Source organism: Myotis nattereri, assembly GCF_964212035.1.
Source record: "Myotis nattereri genome assembly, chromosome: 18".
Taxonomy (NCBI): Eukaryota; Metazoa; Chordata; class Mammalia; order Chiroptera; family Vespertilionidae; genus Myotis; species Myotis nattereri.
In genome coordinates, this window is record NC_138093.1 from 2,142,874 (window position 1) to 2,159,631 (window position 16,758).

The window sequence follows — 16,758 nt, forward strand, 5'->3', positions numbered from 1 at the left end:
CTTCTTCTTTTGCCCAACCATGCACATAAATGTCGTGACCATAAGCTACGGGAAAGAGGAGTTAAAGGGCCTGTAATACCGACTCATCGTGCATACGTGCAGCCTTTAATTTTAAGACATAAGGTCACCTTCTCCATGTTCATGAACCTACCGCAGGCCAGGGCCGCTCTCACAGACCCGCCCATCCCCCGAAGAGCCAGCTCGTCATTAATGAAAGCCCCGTCATTAACAAAAGTGCGCAGGCTGTTAGCTTGCGTTCCGGCTCCTCGACAACACTTGTTCGAATTAATTTCCCTAGGTCTTTATCAACAATAAAGAAGCAACGTGATCACATTTAAATGCTCCTTGGGACATTGAAATAATGGAGTTTTTAGAAATGAATCTTGAAGCACAAGCAATAATTAGATGCCCCAAAACTAGGTTCAGCAGGATAAGTGCTGTGGATTGGTTGGTTGTTTTTTTTTTTTGTGGGGGGGCGTTTTGTGGGTTTTTTGTTTGTTTGTTTTGCCGGGGGGTAGGGGAGAAGGGGGAGGGGGAGTTCATTCCTGGTCTGAAAAATCAGCTAAAAGTTACAAGTTTGAACCCTTCTCAGAGATTCACATGAGCACAAGACTCGTCATTTCCAGCTGCCCATGGAGGCATTATTCACCGCCTCTGTCTTATGGATGAGCCCTCAAGGGCGTGGAGAGACTGTATAACTTATCGAGGGTCCCTGGGCGAGTAAGGCCCAAGGCCAGCACTCAACTCCCCGCGGGCCGGTTCTGGCGTCCAGCTTGCCGTGACGCTGTTTTGTTCTTCTGCTTTATTTTAGGAAGAAGCGTCCGGCGGCTAAAAGCTCTCCTGTGTGCCCTGACTGGTTTGGCTCAGTGGATAGAGCGTTGGCCTGCGGACTCAAGGGTCCCAGGTTCGATTCTGGTCAAGGGCATGTACGTTGGTTGCAGGCACATCCCCAGTGGGGGGTGTGCAGGAGGCAGCTGATCGATGTTTCTCTCTCATGGATGTTTCTAACTCTCTATCCCTCTCCCTTCCTCTCTGTAAAAAATCAATAAAATATATTTAAAAAATAAATAAATAAAAATAAACGCTCTCCTGTGTGAACTTCCGCATGGAGGAGTGCCATTTCTTCCCAGTTAGCTTTCCTGTGACAACCTGTGAACTTGGCTGCCGACGTCACACTTGCTTGGTCTTAGGAGTCTATGTTCTGGGACGGTCCTGCGTATCTGGCCGGGCTTGTATCCCAGGAACGCTGGGGAGAGTGAAAAAGCCAAAGCCCTCCTCCTGAGCAGAGCGCGGCCTGAGGAAGGACCAGCCGGCAGCGCTATTTAAGGCAATGGGGGAAGCAGCAGGCTCTGCACAATGATGGAGTAACGCTGGGGAAGGCACTCCATGGAGGGACAGCTCCTCCCCGCCCCGGCCGGCCGTTAGGAAGAGGAGAGAGAACGTTTAAACTAAAAACAAAGGGGGCCCAGCTGGCGAGGCTCAGGGGTTGAGCATCAACTTGTGAACCAGGAGGTCACGGTTGGATTCCCGGTCAGGGCACAGGCCCGGGCTGCAGGCTCGGTCCCCAGTGTGGGGCATGCAGGAGGCAGCCAATGCATGATTCTCTCTCATCATTGATGTTTCTATCTCTCTCTCCCTCTCCCTTCCTCCCTGAAATCAATACTAAAAATATATTTTTAAAAAAGAAAACAAGGGTTCATTCACACAATGAGAGAGAAAGCTCTTATTCTGACAAGGGACACAGGTGGGAAGTCAAAGGGCATTGAGGTGGGGTTGCGAGATGTGACCTGTGCCGCCGGCCATGGCAGGGGAGGACATGGCCCGACCTTTCTGACGGGGGGCTAAGAAAGACTCACGTTCTCCCCTCTGGTACCGCAGGGCCCGACTTTCCCACCGACCTCCTGGGGTGTCCCTGGCCACGGCTTAAGAATTCCCCAGGGACCCCTGCCCAGTGTGGCAGCTCACCATGACCGTCGTGGAGCAGACGGTGATTTTATCTCCCCCCCCCCCGCGCCCCCTAGCTCCAAAGATCTGCGCTGCTGTGTGCCTGAGATTTCTTCTGCACAAAACATACGGCTCTGCTGGACACCAGGCCGGTGACGCCGGTCCCTCCCAGGGCCCGGCCCGCCCTCGGGGAACATGCACTCAACCGACTAGATCTGTGGTCTCGGCTCACACTCTGTTCCTGACAACAGGCTTGCCAGGGGACAGCGCGGCCCGGGAAAGCAGGAACAGTGTCCCTGCGAATTCAGACCCCCCCCCCCCCCCCCCGCATCCTGCCCTGGGCCAGCTCCTCCCGGTTTCTCTCTGCTTTAAAGGGACCGCGACTGTCGTCTACGGCCATTCATTTTTCCTGGAGGAAAAAGAGGCCTGGACACTGGAAGGACTTCATTTTTAAACGCGTTCCTGGGAGGAGTCCGTGCTGATGGTGGAGGACAGCCCTCTGCTTTGCCCAGCCACGACCCCTGCTGCCCCACGGAGCCCCGTCAGGAGCTGTCAGCGTATTGAGAGGTGTCCCCTCTCAGCCGGTCCCGGGCGCGTCGCTAGGACGGCCGTGGCAGCGCCAAGCCCAGCGGTGCCGGGTGGCCAGGAAGGCTCAGACGTGGTCTCCCTGGGCTCTGTCCTTCCTGTTTCCTCCAGAAACAAAGTGTGAGCAGAGCTGGCCCCAGGGTGCTGGGCCCTGGGGTCCCTCGCTGGGCCCACCTGGTACAGACCCAGGGCAGCACCTGGAGGCGGAGTCCAGCGCTACCTGCAGCTCCCAGTGCCCAGCTCCCACCTCTGACTCACCCACGGGGACCTGGCTGGGCCCGACCAGGCGCCAGGCAGGAGGGAGGCGAGTCCTCTCTCGGGCATGAGCGACCAGGGCCCCTGGGGAGCAGTCCCTCTTTGCAAGCTCCCCTGGATAATCACAACCGTCTCACCTCTGGTTCATTATATTTCACAATGGGCAGACATTTAAAAGATACTGACTTTAGAGAGGAAGGGGAGATAGAAACATCAATGATGAGAGAGAATCATGGATGGGCTGCCTCCTGCACACCCCCTACTGGGGATGGAGCCTGCAACGGGGGCATATGCCCTGACCGGGAATGGAACCCAGGACCTCTTCTTGGTCCACTGAGCCGCCACAGCCTGGCTGGGCAGGTACCTTGAGAATCCTGCCATTTGGTAGCAAAAGGCAAGTTTGTTATAGATCATTGAGACCCTGCGAGCACTTGAGTCCCGTGGGCGGATGACTCAGGGGTCCAGGCGTGGGTGCATCCAGGGCTGCACACTTGGAAAAAGACTTTCCTTCTGCAAGCAGCAGCCACAATCCCGCCTAACGAGCAGGTCTGAGCAGGGCGTGCTGGCCCAGCGTTTTGAGTCTGTTAAACCTCAATCACGCTTCCTTTCAATGTCTTCACCACAATCTCCCAGACGAACGTAAGCAAATAGCGTTGCCGGGGACCTGCCGCTGCGTGCGGCACTGAGCCTGGTAAAGGGCTCGTGAACACCAGCATCTGTAATTCACGATGAAGTCAGAATATTCAAGTGAACTGAAGAGCTTCCGTCCTGAAATGAGACGAAGACCCTACTTCGTAAACACCGACTCAACCCCACCGTACAGGCAGCAGGTTTGCCGACTCCATGTTGGCTGTGGCTCTTCCCCACCCACGGAGCCCTGGATTCCTTCAGCTACCAACCTTCTCTTCCACGTGACATTCACCGGGCACATCTTCCGTCCTTCGAGGCCAAGGCTGGCCCCGCCCGGTGAAGGTCACGGCGGAAGAGAAGGTTGGTAGCTGTGGGCCTGGGTGGTGTGTTTCCACCTGAGGAAGAAGGGGCGACTTCTCCAGGGGTGGGTGCTCTGACAAAGGGACTCAGAGCCCGGCCGGTGTGGCTCCGTGGTTGAGCATCGGCCTGTGAACCAGGAGGTCACGGCTGGACTCCCGTTCAGAGCACATGAAGAGTCACTGCCCGGCTGGCAGCGTGTCTCAGACCCATTCTCTCACTGGGCTGCAGGTTTTCCCAACACCCAGAGGCTCCCGGACCCCTGAGCTGTGTTCTGCCCAATCTCGGGCTCCGCCTCGCTGACCCAGACCTACCTCCCCCCGCAGAGCACCTGCCCGGGGGACCCGCCCGGCACAGCCCAGGTCCCACGGCTGGACCAGGCACCCCCCTCCGGCCAGGCTTCCCAACTGTGGCCACCGCTCCGTGCCTCCATGCCCAGCGCTGCCGTCCTCGCCCCTTGCCGGCGCCTTTGAATCTGCAGAAGCCAGCGCACACACAGCCTTGTCTGGAGAGGGCTGAGGGAATGTTTGTGTGTATTTTTTTTTAATGTTTTTTAAATTGATTTTAGGGAGAAAAGAAGGGAGAGGGAGCGAGAGGAACATCGATGAGCGATAACTATGGATCGGCTGCCTCCTGCACACCCCATCTTGGGGACTGAGCCCGCAACCCGGGCACATGCCGCCCGTGAATGGAACCAGCGGCCTCGCCGTGCGTGGGACGACGATCAGCCCGCAGAGTCCTGCCGACCGGCAGACGTTTTGTGATGAACCTGGAAGAGCGAACTCCCGAGCCCTCGCTCCCTGGGCCTCGTGAGCCTGTTCGCAGGCCACGGAGCCTGCACCCATTTGACTGGGCGGGGGCTAAGGTGCCCCGGTTTCATAGTTCACCCTAATTGGAAACCCTGGATTTCCACGAAACGCCTCCATGAACCATAAAATCCTGCTTTCGTTCCCCCAGTTCCTCCCGAGGTGAACTGAAGCCGAACGCGATGATCGCCCTGCCCAAGCAACACTGAATCTTGTCCCCACTCATCAACGTCCTTCTGCAGAGTCCCCCCACTTTTTATGGCTCCCCCCGACCCCCCCGGAAGGCAACTCTTGTCAAAGAGAGCTGCCTGCGCTGAGTCACGTGTTCCCCGCTTAGTCTATGATTACTAATGAAAAGGTACCGCGCTGAGTCACCGGCCCTGGGCGGCAGTAAAGCCTGACTCAGCTCGCTTAGCAACGCTGCCAGCGCCCCTCCCACAGCAGACGCCGGAAGCAGCGTCCCATGCACCCTGGACGCAGAGCCCGCTGTGAGCGGATGGGCCGCTCGATGTACAAAAGAGGAAGGAGATGGTGTGCCCTTTAAATCGACCCGGGTGTTGTTGGGGAAAAATAGTACTGGGATATAGAACATGTCTGGGGAAACGAGCTTAGTGGTTCCAGAGGGGAAATACGAAGGTTTTAATGATTTTCTAAACAGCATGGTAGCCCAGCCCGTGTGGCTCAGTGGTTGAGTGTCATCCCCTGCACCAGGAGGTCACAGTCTGATGTGGGTCAGGGCACAGGCCCGGGTTGGGGGCTCCATTCCCAGGAGGGGGCGTGCAGGAGGCAGCTGATCAATGTTTCCCTCTCACATCAATGCTTCTCTCTCTCTCCATTCCTCTCTCTAGGATCAATACATAAGTCCTTGGGTAAGGATTTATTTTCAAAAAATTTTAAAAAGAGGGAGAGCCTTCGTCGTGACTAAGAAGTTGCAGCGATGAAGAAGCAAGTTCTCGCTCACACTGAATTCACACATCCCTTCCCAAAGCGGGGAGTGTCCCGGCCTCCGGATCTGTATGCCAGACCTCACCCCGGAGAAGGGGAGGGGACCCCGAGGCGTCACGTGACGAGGAGCCGAGGGGAGGGGAACAAGGGAGCCTTTGTCCAAGACCAAGAGGTGGCCCAAGTCTCTTCACTCGCGTCGGGACTGAGCACCCCCGGCCGCAGCAGCGCGTGCGGAGGGGTCACCATCACCGTCACCGACCGGAGACCTGGGCTGTCCCTTAGCCGGAGAGGCCAGGAGTCCATGCCCACTCGGCGGGCTCTGGTGCCCGAGAACCGGCGTCTGCTTCCAGGAGGCCTCTGGGGTTAGAAGCTGCTTCTAGCATGAAACACACTACTGGGCGCCCAGAGTGAGAAACGCGGACCCATGAACCAGGAAGGCCGGCCTCGAGCCCCCGTGTGGGGCGCGCAGGAGGCAGCCGGTCCATGATTCTCTCTCATCATCGATGTTTCTCTCTCTCTCCCTCTCCATCTCCCTTCCTCTCTGAAATCAATAAAAATATATTTTAAAAAAGAAAAGTACAGTTTCTGCTGCACGACTGAAAGCACCCCCAAAAAGGGGGGATCGTCGCCCTAGAAGCACCATGCACGACACACCCAGCGTGGAGGGGTTGGTACGACACAGTCCCGCCCCCGTGGGGAGGGGACAGCGCTGGGGGCTGGTGTGGGGCCAGGCAGGTGCCAGGATGCATTCCCACTCGCTGCCCTTCGACCTCACAGCCTCCTACGTCCTGAGCCTGCTCCGGAAGGTTTGCAGAAGGGGAGATGGGCTCTGCTCCTAATGCGGGGCTGTGGAGCGAGTCAGGTAACCTCGGTCATCCTTACTTACAGGTCTGCTACCCATGGAAGGCATTCCACAAATACTGGCTCAAGGAAGGAAGGAGGGAGGGAGGGAGGAGGGGGAAGGGAGGGAGGGAAGAAGGGAGGGAGGAAGAAGGGGGAGAGGGAGGGAGGGAAGGAGGGAGGGAGGAAAGGGAGGGAGGACAGGGAGAGGGAGGGAGGGAGGGGAGGAGAGAGAAGGAGGAAGGGAGGGAGGGAGGGAGGGAGTGAGTCCTGGTCCTCACCAGCATTTCATCCCCAGGGTCCCACCCGAAGAGGCTGCTATAAGTCTTCGCTGTCTTGCTGTTAATTAACAACTGATTTAATGAACATTGTGGATATTTTAAAAATGATTTTTTTATTGATGAAAGTAGTGACTTTTAATTAGCCTGACGAATGCTAAAAATGGCCTCTTTATTGGTGCAATTACAGACTTTCAGGCTCTGGGGGTCGACGGGAATCGTTGGAGACACGTCCCGCCGTGGAGTGAACACGGCGTAAGGCTGTGTGAGGCTGGTCCCCTGTACCCCCGCGGCTGGATCCCCGGGGACGGGGCGCAGGGGACAGCCACTGGCTTAGGGGGGTTTCTGCCTGAAGCTTGTCAGCTTGAGGACACGGGACCCTGAGTTCCTGGCCGGACCTTCACTCATGGTTTCCGATGCTTCACACACTGCACTGACAGAGCAGGGAGGGCCTGGCCGCTCGGCCTGCCTTAATGATGCTCAGTAAGTAGCCGTGTGGCCATTGCAATCTCATCACCACGGACTTCAGGGGCGTCTGGAAAACGTCTCCACCACAAATAGCCAGAGAAGGGCATCGGGTGGCATGGGCTGGCGTCGGACGGCAACACCCCGGCTTGGCGAGGCTCACGTCTGGAGATGGGAGCATGCAGAGAAGTGAGAGCAAGATGAGCTTATCTCAAAGCCAGAAGCTGTGAGAGAGACGAAGGAGTCGGAGGGGAGAAGGCAGGGCTTCCACCGGGGGTGCCCGAGGGATCCGCCCAGAGGAGCTGATGCCGGGTCTGGAAGGGAAACGCAGAATGTGCCAGAAAGTTGGGGTTTTCTTTGGGGAGGGGAGACAGTCTATCAACCGTGGGCAAACTATGGCCCGCGGGCCGGATCCGGCCCGTTTGAAATGAATAAAACTAAAAAAAAAAAGAAAAAAAAAGACCGTACCCTTTTATGTAATGATGTTTACTTTGAATTGATATTAGTTCACACAAACACTCCATCCATGCTTTTGTTCCGGCCCTCCGGTCCGGTTTAAGAACCCATTGTGGCCCTCGAGTCAAAAAGTTTGCCCACCCCTGGTAGATGCTAGAAGCAAAGGAGATAAAAATGTATTCCTACAAAAAATAACAAATGTGTTACACACACACACATATTTATATCGATAATAATAAAAGTGTAATATGCTAATTAAGACCAGATGTCCTTCTGGACGAAGCCAGGGCTGCGAGGGAAGCCGGGGTCCGGGGTGTCAGAGGGAAGCTGGTGCGGCAGCCGAGGGGAAGGAAGGCCTACTCTTGCACGAATTTTGTGCATCAGGCCTCTAGGATATAGATAGATATAGATATAGATATAGATATAGATATAGATATAGATATAGATTAGATATATAGATAGATAGATCACACACACACACACACACACACACACACACACACACACACACAGATGCACGCACTGAGAGAAGTCCACCAAACGACCCTGCTGAGCATTGTAAACACGCCTGGCCTGCAACATCGCTCTCCGGGATTCCGCGTTTACAAAACAGCAGGTGACTGTCCTGATGGTGATTCTGCAGCCACACCTGCCACAGTGACTAAGAAAGTCACCGCCCGCCGAGCGCGCCCGCTCCCTCCGGAACCGCCTCCATAGGCCGAGGGCAGCCCGTCATCTCATGGAGTTAAACCACCTTCCCGCCGATGACATCCTCCCACCGTGCCCACAGGGTCCCCGCAGGCCGGTGGCCACCACGGCTCCCGTCAGAGCGCCTGCTCCCCCCGGGCGGGTGGGGACGCTGGGCCCCGGGGGGCTGAGGTCTGGGGCTACTCCCCTGCTCGTAGGAACCAAGGAAGCCCGGGCTTTAAACACAGATTTTAAATCCCCTTTTCCTGTCTGACTGTAACCACGTCTGCACCTGAGCAAGCGTGTGGAGGCCGCGAAGAGCACATTGGTGTGGCGTCCCTGGCTTTGGCCCGCCCCGTCTGGTAGGAGTCCCACCGTTGGTGCTAGGAACCAAACGAGTGGCAGCACTGGGCGCGAAGTCACAGGCCCAGGCCCTCGATGCGCCCTTACCCACCGCAGCAAACCGCCTCCGCTCCCCAGACGGACTACCCGAGGGGGGTGCGAACCGTAAATGGTGCGCCTCCCTCACCCACCGACGTCATGAGCACGCCGTGTCCTTCCACTGCGCACAATCAATCAACGTTATCGGCATCTATGTTAGAAGAGCCGCCACTTACTCAGTGCTGCACGCATGCTTACCGTGAATTCTTTTAAAAAAAATATTTTTTATTGATTTCAGAGAGGAAGGGAGAGGGAGAGAGAAATAGAAACATCAATGATGAGAGAGAATCATGGATCGGCTGCCTCCTGCATGCCCCACACGGGGGATCGAGCCCGCAACCCGGGCTGTGCCCTGACCAGGAATTTAACCGTGACCTCCTGGTTCACTGTAGCCAGCCGGGCGACAGTGAATTCTTATCAGGCACCAAGCTAACGACTTCTCTCTCCCCTCACAAGGGCACGGAGGCTGGGAGCTATAACTCCTTGCACCCCGAAGGGCAGTGAGCAGCCTACTCGTTAAAGGACCAGGGAATGCCACGTGTTATCATGGTGTTGTCTTCCTGGCACAGTGCCGACTGGAGAATTAATCTGAGGCCATCTGTGCTTACCAGGTGGCATTAACACTGGTCCTGGGCCCATTCTCTCTCTCCAACAAATGAGATGACTCTTTCTAATAATCTTGACAATCCTCTGAACATACTGAAATATACTGAAAGACAGCAGTGGGCATCGGAGTCATGTTCTGTCAGCATTAGTTAGGAGACCATTTCTTACTGGGGCCTTGTGTTTGCTATTCTTTCTACAGGAAATTCGGAAAAGGAAAAGCATGAAGCTCTCACTCCTTTCTCTCCACCACGGAGTGGGTGTGCCAGACTGGCTGAGCCGCCCCAGAGCGGGCGGCAGCATCGCCGGCCCAGGTGGCTACTTGACCCGGGAAATCGGCTCACGTGGTGTGTTTCTCGGATGTACCAAGAGATGGATGGTCTCCAAGGAGCGTTCTCACCCACCTGCTTCTCCCGGCAGCTCAGGAGGGTAGGAGGCAATAAGTCAACATTTTTCCAGAGGAGACAACTGGCTCAGAGAAGCCCCAGAGATGAGCAGTGGGGGTGGAGGTGGGGAGACAGAGAGAGGCACAGGGGTGGGGGGCGGGAAAGAAGCTGAGGGAGGGAGAGAGACAGGGAGAGGGAGGGGGAACACTAGCCATTTTCCGAGTCCTGGGCCACTGCTCTCTCCTCCCATCACCGTTTCCTTATCCATTTGCAAAGGGGAGGGGATGAATGGGGAAAGAGAGAGAGACAGAGAGAGAGAGAGAGAGAGAGAGAGAGAGAGAGACTGACTACGGGGAGGCAGGGAGGAAAGGAGGCCAGCGACGGCTACTATGAATGAGGGTGTCTAAGTAGAGAAGGTCCAGAGGCATGGAGGGACTCTAAACAGATCAGCTAGGAGGACCTCTGACCTCCGGGGCACCTTGGACGTCCTGCCAACCTGAGGAGCCCAGAGGCGCTGGCTAGAGAATGGCGCACGCGCACACACACACGCACGCACGCACGCACACACATACACACACGGGTGCAGCGTTGGACACACAGTTGCACAGTGTTGGCTGTGCCCCGCCCGGTGCGAGGTCCCATGGAAGACACGCCCCTCCAAATAACGATGATCTCATCGGCCCTGGCCAGTGCTCTCAGTGGTTAGAGCGCCAGCTCCAGCCCCAAAGGGTCTCGGGTTCGATTCCCGGTCAAGGGCATGTACCTGGGTCAAGGGCCTCAGTTGGGGTGCGTGTGGGAGGCAGCCAATCGATATGTCTTGCTCACATCAATGTTTCTCTCTCTCTCTTCCTCCCTCCTGCCCTGCCTCCCTCTCCCTTCTACTCTCTCTAAAAATCAATGGGAAAAATACCCTCGGGTGAGGATTAACAACAACAAAAAGGGTCTCATCACCACCCCAGCCACCAGAGGTCTTGTGTTACATACATGTGCACATACATATGTAAGTACCCATGAACGTCTTTATCAGGATGACTTACGTATGACCTTTGGCATGTTTACCTAACGAGGCCTTGGACTGCTTAGGGTCAGACAGCCCAGTTTGCTTCTGACGGACCCTTTATAGCCTCTTCTCTGCCTGCTGTGGTGCTTGCAGCCCAGATTCAATAAACAGCTACTGAATTATTATCTTATTAATAATGCGAACGAGAGAGTGAATCTTTTTTTAAAAAATATATATGTTTATCAATTTCAGAGGGAAAGGGAGAGGGAGAGAGAGAGATGGAAACATCAATGATGAGAGAGAATCGTTGATTGGCTACCCCCTGCAGGTCCCCCCCATACTAGGGATCGAGCCTGCAACCAGGCAGGTGACCTGGACCAGAATCAAACCAGGGACTCTTCAGTCCACAGGCTGACGCTCCATCCCCTGAGCCACACCAGCCAGGGCGGGAGAGAGTGATTCTTACGGAGTGTCCACTACGGGCCAAGGGTGGTATTTATATGTTAAATCTAATTTAATACTCAGAATCCTGTGACTTAGAAAACTGGGGCCCGAGGAGCTTAAGTAACTTGTCCAAGGATCCCTGCTGTCCAAGGTCATCCTGATGGTCAAGGTCACCCTGATGGTCAAGGTCACTCAGCAAGAGGGCTCCCCAACTGTTAACACAACAGCAGGACGGACTTTGAATCTAAAGCCAGATTTGTTAGACTCCAACCTGGTCCCCAAGTCACCACCATAGAAAAATGATAAAATTGAAAAAATACATTGCTTTCCAGGTTTAGATACATGCGTTTACCAAGCATGAAACCAAACCTCAGCTTGTGGCAGCGAGAGGAGTGACGTTCCAAACTCAATCTGAAGGATTAGAGACGAGTCTGGGAAGTGAGAAGCCGTGTGTTATGAGGAACCTTTATCACTGTGGCCAGGACTGTGAGAGGAGGAGGGAGAGATGGAGGCACGCGCTGTGTAAGGAAACCACGCCTGCATGTGCTGACAGGAAAGGCACAGGCTGGGGAGTCTGGCGGAGTTGGTTAAATTCCGGGCAGAGCATGTTTGGCTGTGGTCCTCAGGCAAATTACTTCCTCTGCCTAAGTCTCATTTTCCCCAGTGATCGGTGACAATAATAATAACTGCTTTCAGCCCGGCCGGTGTGGCTCAGTGGTGGAGCATCGACCTCTGCACCAGGAGGTCATGGTTTGATTCCCCATCAGGGCACATGGCTGGGATGCGGGTTCCATCCCCAGTGTGGGGCGTGCAGGAGGCAGCCGATCCATGATTCTCTCTCATCATGGATGTTTCTCCCTCTCTCTCTCTCTCTCTCTCTCTCTCTCTCCCTCTCCCTTCCTCTCTGCAATCAATAAAATATATTTAAAAATAATAATAATTGCTGTCAGAGAGAATGCAAACACTGGATGGGTAGAAGGCAGAGAACTCAACCCAGGGCAGCAGCGCTGCCATGACCATTCACAACAGCGTGTTCACGCTTGTGACTGCCATGCCCGTCCCTGGACGGGCGTGGAGCTGCCTCGCTGGCCCAGCTTTGCACACTCCCACCGTCCTCGCCACAGAGCCGAGGGCAGCCGAGGCCAGCGGAGGCCAGCGCCCAGTGAGCCTCCAAACCCAGGCCTGCCTCCGGGGCCTAAAGAAACACGGCCAACATGTGGGCCAAGCTGGCGCCTCCCTGGATGCCGCCCCTCAGCGCCTCTGTCCCCTTCCGCACACGGGTAGACCTGACGGGTCTCGTGGGCACCACCCCCCACACCTGCTCTCTGCTTGCGGGCACCCCCAGTTCATGCCTGACCCTCAGGGTCCCCAGGAGGGGGTTCTGGAAGTGCATGCGGCTCTGGGGACCTGGACACCCCCTAACCCCTCCCCCCGCACTGAGCAGGCACCAGTGATGCCGACGGACCCCCCTTTCCCCTCCTCAGTCCCCCCAAGGGGCCAACAGTCAGACATCTTTGGGCCAATACCTTGGCGTCTCGAACTGGCCCCCGCCACCAGGGCCGAGCGGTTAGGCACAGCCTAAAACCAGCATAGCTCCGACCGAGGCTGAGCGCGGACATGACCGATGACGGTGCAAGGGAACCGGTGTCGGGAAGGGCAGGCCTTTTCTCTAAAAAACGCACCAACCCCGAGCGGTGTCGCCTCAGAAAAACACGTGCTGGGACCCAGCGTCTGCAGGGACGGCCTCAAGGAAAACAGGGTTTTTCCTCGTCCAGCTTTTCCAATGGGGCCAGAGAACACCCGCATGGAGCTGGGCTGGGTTCCGGGTGCGGACACAGGTCAGCGATGACAACGGAAACCAAGCAGGACATTCCCGGGCCAGGCCACCCCTTCCCCCAGCGCCGGCTGGGGCTGCGGGCAAGCCAGGCCCAGACAGTCACCCCCAGGGCTCCCGTCTGGGCACTTTTCCCTATTCTGTAACTCACTAAATGATCCCCCCTAAAATCAAAGAAAACACGAATATCCAAACCGGATAGAACAGATGTTCTGAACATTCACGGCCGCGGTGGACAGACCCAGCCACTGACAACAGCACTGCCCGCCTCACTTTTAATTTCCTGTTTGTTATCTGTTATCTGTTAGGGAAGGGGGGGAGGGGGGACCGCAGGGAGGGAACCTTCAATTCTCTCACAACATCACAGGAGCCACAGTGTGTTCTGAAGAAACACCACCAGTGCTCCTGCCAGGACCTGTGACCCTCTCCACACGTGTAAATATGCTTATTAATAGAACATACTGATTCTATTGCATTTGCATATCCATATAATCATTGCATGTGCATGCACATGCGTGTCCGTATAGACACACACACACACACACACACACACACACACACTCAGAGTCCCTGAGCCCAAAAGGCCTTCTTGGCCAGCGAGGCTGTGGCCGGAAAGGGGCTGGCGGCCGGGGAGCAGAGCGGAGCAGCCTGGGTGGATGCTGGGGCTGACAGCGCTGCTCCAGGAGAGCTCCCCGCTCAGCCCCCGCATCTGGGAGGTCTCTGCTCCCTTAGGGAGGGCTGCGCCCAGGTCAGCGGGGCCCGCGGGCACCTTCTTGGATGGGGCAGGAGGTGGTGGAATGGGAGCAGGCGTCCCGACTGGGGAGACGGAGTCCCCTCCACACCCCAGCGGTGGATCCCCGGTCCCCGTCCAACCTGGGAGCCAGGCCACCGCGCGATGAAGTCAAGATGCACCCCAATGCCCCCACCCCACCCCGACCCCCACCCAGCCCCTCTGACAGCCCTCAGCGCCCCTCCCGCACTGGCTGCAGACGCCGCAGGGGTGCGGGGTGGCGCGCGGGGGGAGGTCGATGGGAGCTCCCTCCGCACCTACGGGGACGCCCTAGCGGTCCCCTGGGGGGTGGGGGTGCCCCTCGGACGCGCTGGGGAGGCCCAGGCTCGGCGGGGCCTCCTCCCGAAGGAAGGAAGGGAGGAAGGGCGCGGGGCGCGGGCGGGCGGGCTTACCACGAGCGCGGGGACCCCGGCGGCCAGCGAGTAGAGGAGCGCGGGCGGCACGGCGCTGCTGTCCTCCGGGCCCGGGTAGGGCTGGCGGTAGGCGCTGTCGTGACAGAAGAAGCCCTGCACGTTCACGGCGAACGTGTCCGTGTACTCCAAGTAGTACGCCAGCATCACGGTGCCCGCCATGATCACCGCCTGGAAGTAGAGCATGCTGCTGGCCGCGGCTCCGGCCGCCGCGGGCGGGCGGGCGGGCGGGCGCCGGGGAAGAGGCGCGCAGGCCGGGCTGCGGGGCGGCGGCGGAGGGCGGCGGGGGCGGCTCCCCCGGACGGGCGCTCCCCTCCCGCCCCCTGCCCTCGGCAAGCGCCGCCCGCTGGGGCGCGGGGTCGCGCGGGAGGGCGGGGAGCCAGGGGCGCGGGAGCCTCTTGGTGCCGCGGCGCGGGTCAAGCCCCCGGCCGGCGCGGAGGAGGCGGCGTCGGCGGGGCAGCGGCCGCGGCCGGGACAGCGGCACCTGCGCCCCTCGGAGGGCGCACGCGGAGGAGCAGGAGGAGCTCCTGGCGGGGGGCGAGGGGAACCCGGATGGGGGGCGGGGAGGCGGCTGCAAAGGAGCCTCTGGAAACTCCCTTCCGAGGCCGCCGCTGGGCGGTTCAGGCAGCCGCACGGCGCCGGGAGAGCGGGGCGCGCACGTGGCTGCGGAGCGCAAACGCCGCCAGAGCGCCCGGCCGCGCGGCGACTCCCAGCCCGCGCCCCCTCGGCCGGCTTCGCGGGGCGCAGGATGGAGCCGGCGCTGGTGAGCGGGCGCCGCGGGGAGCCTCCCGGGGCCTGGAGCTGCGGGTCGCCTCCCGCCGGCGCGGGGCTGGGCGGGCGGAAGCAGCGATCCCGCGCGCTGGCTCCCGCACAGCGGCCCCTGCCCGGCCCTGTCTTCCCCGCCTGCTCATCTTCCGTCTCCCATCATTAGCTGCCTGTGAGACAAGCCATTGCAGATTCCGGGGACCCATGGGGGGGCAGCTGCTAAGGGGGGAAGGGCTGCTCCTTGAGTCCCTGATTCCCCAGGGTCAGGAGACCAGGCGGGCACACCGCATGCACATGGAACATGCACATGGAACATGCACACAGAACATGCATATGGAACATGCACATGGAGCGTGCACATGGAACATGCACACGGAGCATGCATAGGGAATATGCACACAGAACGCACGTGCGCGGACACGCATGTGCATGGGCAGGGAAGTCATTGTGGAGCCCCACAGGTGTACAGACCTGCGTCCTGAGGCCATGTGGGGTGCCTGTCTTGCATGATAAGTTTAAGCAGCGCATTTGGGGGGAGGGGTCCCCAGAGCCTGACACTGCTCACAGGCCCCACTCCAGAGAGCAGGTAAGGAAGCGTGTGTAGGAAACAAAGAGATGAAACAGTTCTTGTCCTTCTGAAAACGTGGCATTGCCTTCCGGGTTTCTGGAATGTTCCTTTTAATAGGTTGTAGCTCGATGATATTCGGAGGTGGGCCTTTGTCACGAGGGAAAAGCAACACTTCGCTTTAAGAGGCCATTGGCGTTTGGCAGGGGATGGGTGGTTTGGGGATGCTGTTCTGATGGCGTGTGCACTCCTCCACATGGTTACAAACACCCTTTAGTAACGCATGACTGAGCGTTTACCAGGCAGGCGACACCAGGCAACATGGGTAGTAATAAGCGATCTGGGGCGGTGGCCCCTGCATGGACCGTGTTCTGGTAACATTGGGCTACACAGATGGTATGACTACCACAAAGGTACCTGGGTCACTGCTCCATTCAGAGAACCACGGAGACTGTGAACGGCTCCTGTCCTACACAGAACTCCCCCAAAGCTTCCCACCTGATGGAACTTCTGGAAGAGCGGTGCTCAGTTTTAAGTTCGCACTTTTACCTCTGGGTTAGGGAGAGCCTCCTGCAGGCGATGTATTCTCCCATAACTTCCTAAATGAAAACGCATTGCAAGACACTTAATGAGTGTTGAGTGCCCAGCACAGTCCCCATACCATAGCAGAGCCCCTGTCTGTCATGGCCCTGCTCTGCCCCCAGGGGGAGCACCCTTTGCACGCTGTAGGTATTCAAGAAGGATCCCTTGAATAAATCAATGAACTTACTCCTCTAAGAACAGCAGGGAGGTGTTCTCACATAGAAAATTTATGTCCAGGGTTAGGGGATCCCGATCTTTCTGTCCCCAGGTAAGCTCAGCTCGCACACTCACACGGCACACTAACGCTGAAGGCACAGGGTCGGTGTGAGAGCAACGCTGGGACTGCCTGTTCCCACCCAGCCCTGCCAGCCATGCAAACCTGGGCAAGACACTCGACCTCGTTCTGCTTGAGTTCATCCCTTTGCAAAGGCGATGTGAGGATTAATCACACTCAATTAATTATGTCTGGCACATGTGAACGCCTTTACTGCGTTTCAGTTAAAGGAGATGTAACTTCCAGACATAAACGTACCTGTCCCACCTTAACCCAGGGCATTCTAGCATCCCTCCCCAGACACTTCCTTCTCGTTTGATTGCTTACAAAGTGATGCTGGGAGTACCCATGCTTTTGTAGGCGGGTACATTGTCCTATAGATTTGTGTACATTCTGTCTTCTCTTTCGAATGCTAC

At 57.4% G+C, this 16,758-nt stretch overlaps 1 protein-coding gene across 2 annotated transcripts in view; it reads right to left on the minus strand.

Moving 5' to 3' along the window:
- Window positions 1–14,444, minus strand: part of PLPPR5 (phospholipid phosphatase related 5) — a 37,955-nt gene extending 23,511 nt beyond the window's left edge. For both annotated transcript variants that reach the window (XM_081111993.1, XM_081111992.1), the window contains exon 1: window positions 14,139–14,444. In XM_081111993.1, the coding sequence (XP_080968119.1) occupies window positions 14,139–14,342 (204 nt within the window). In that variant the 5' untranslated portion in view covers window positions 14,343–14,444. The remainder of the gene's footprint in view (window positions 1–14,138) is intronic.
- Window positions 14,445–16,758: the final 2,314 nt, after the last annotated feature.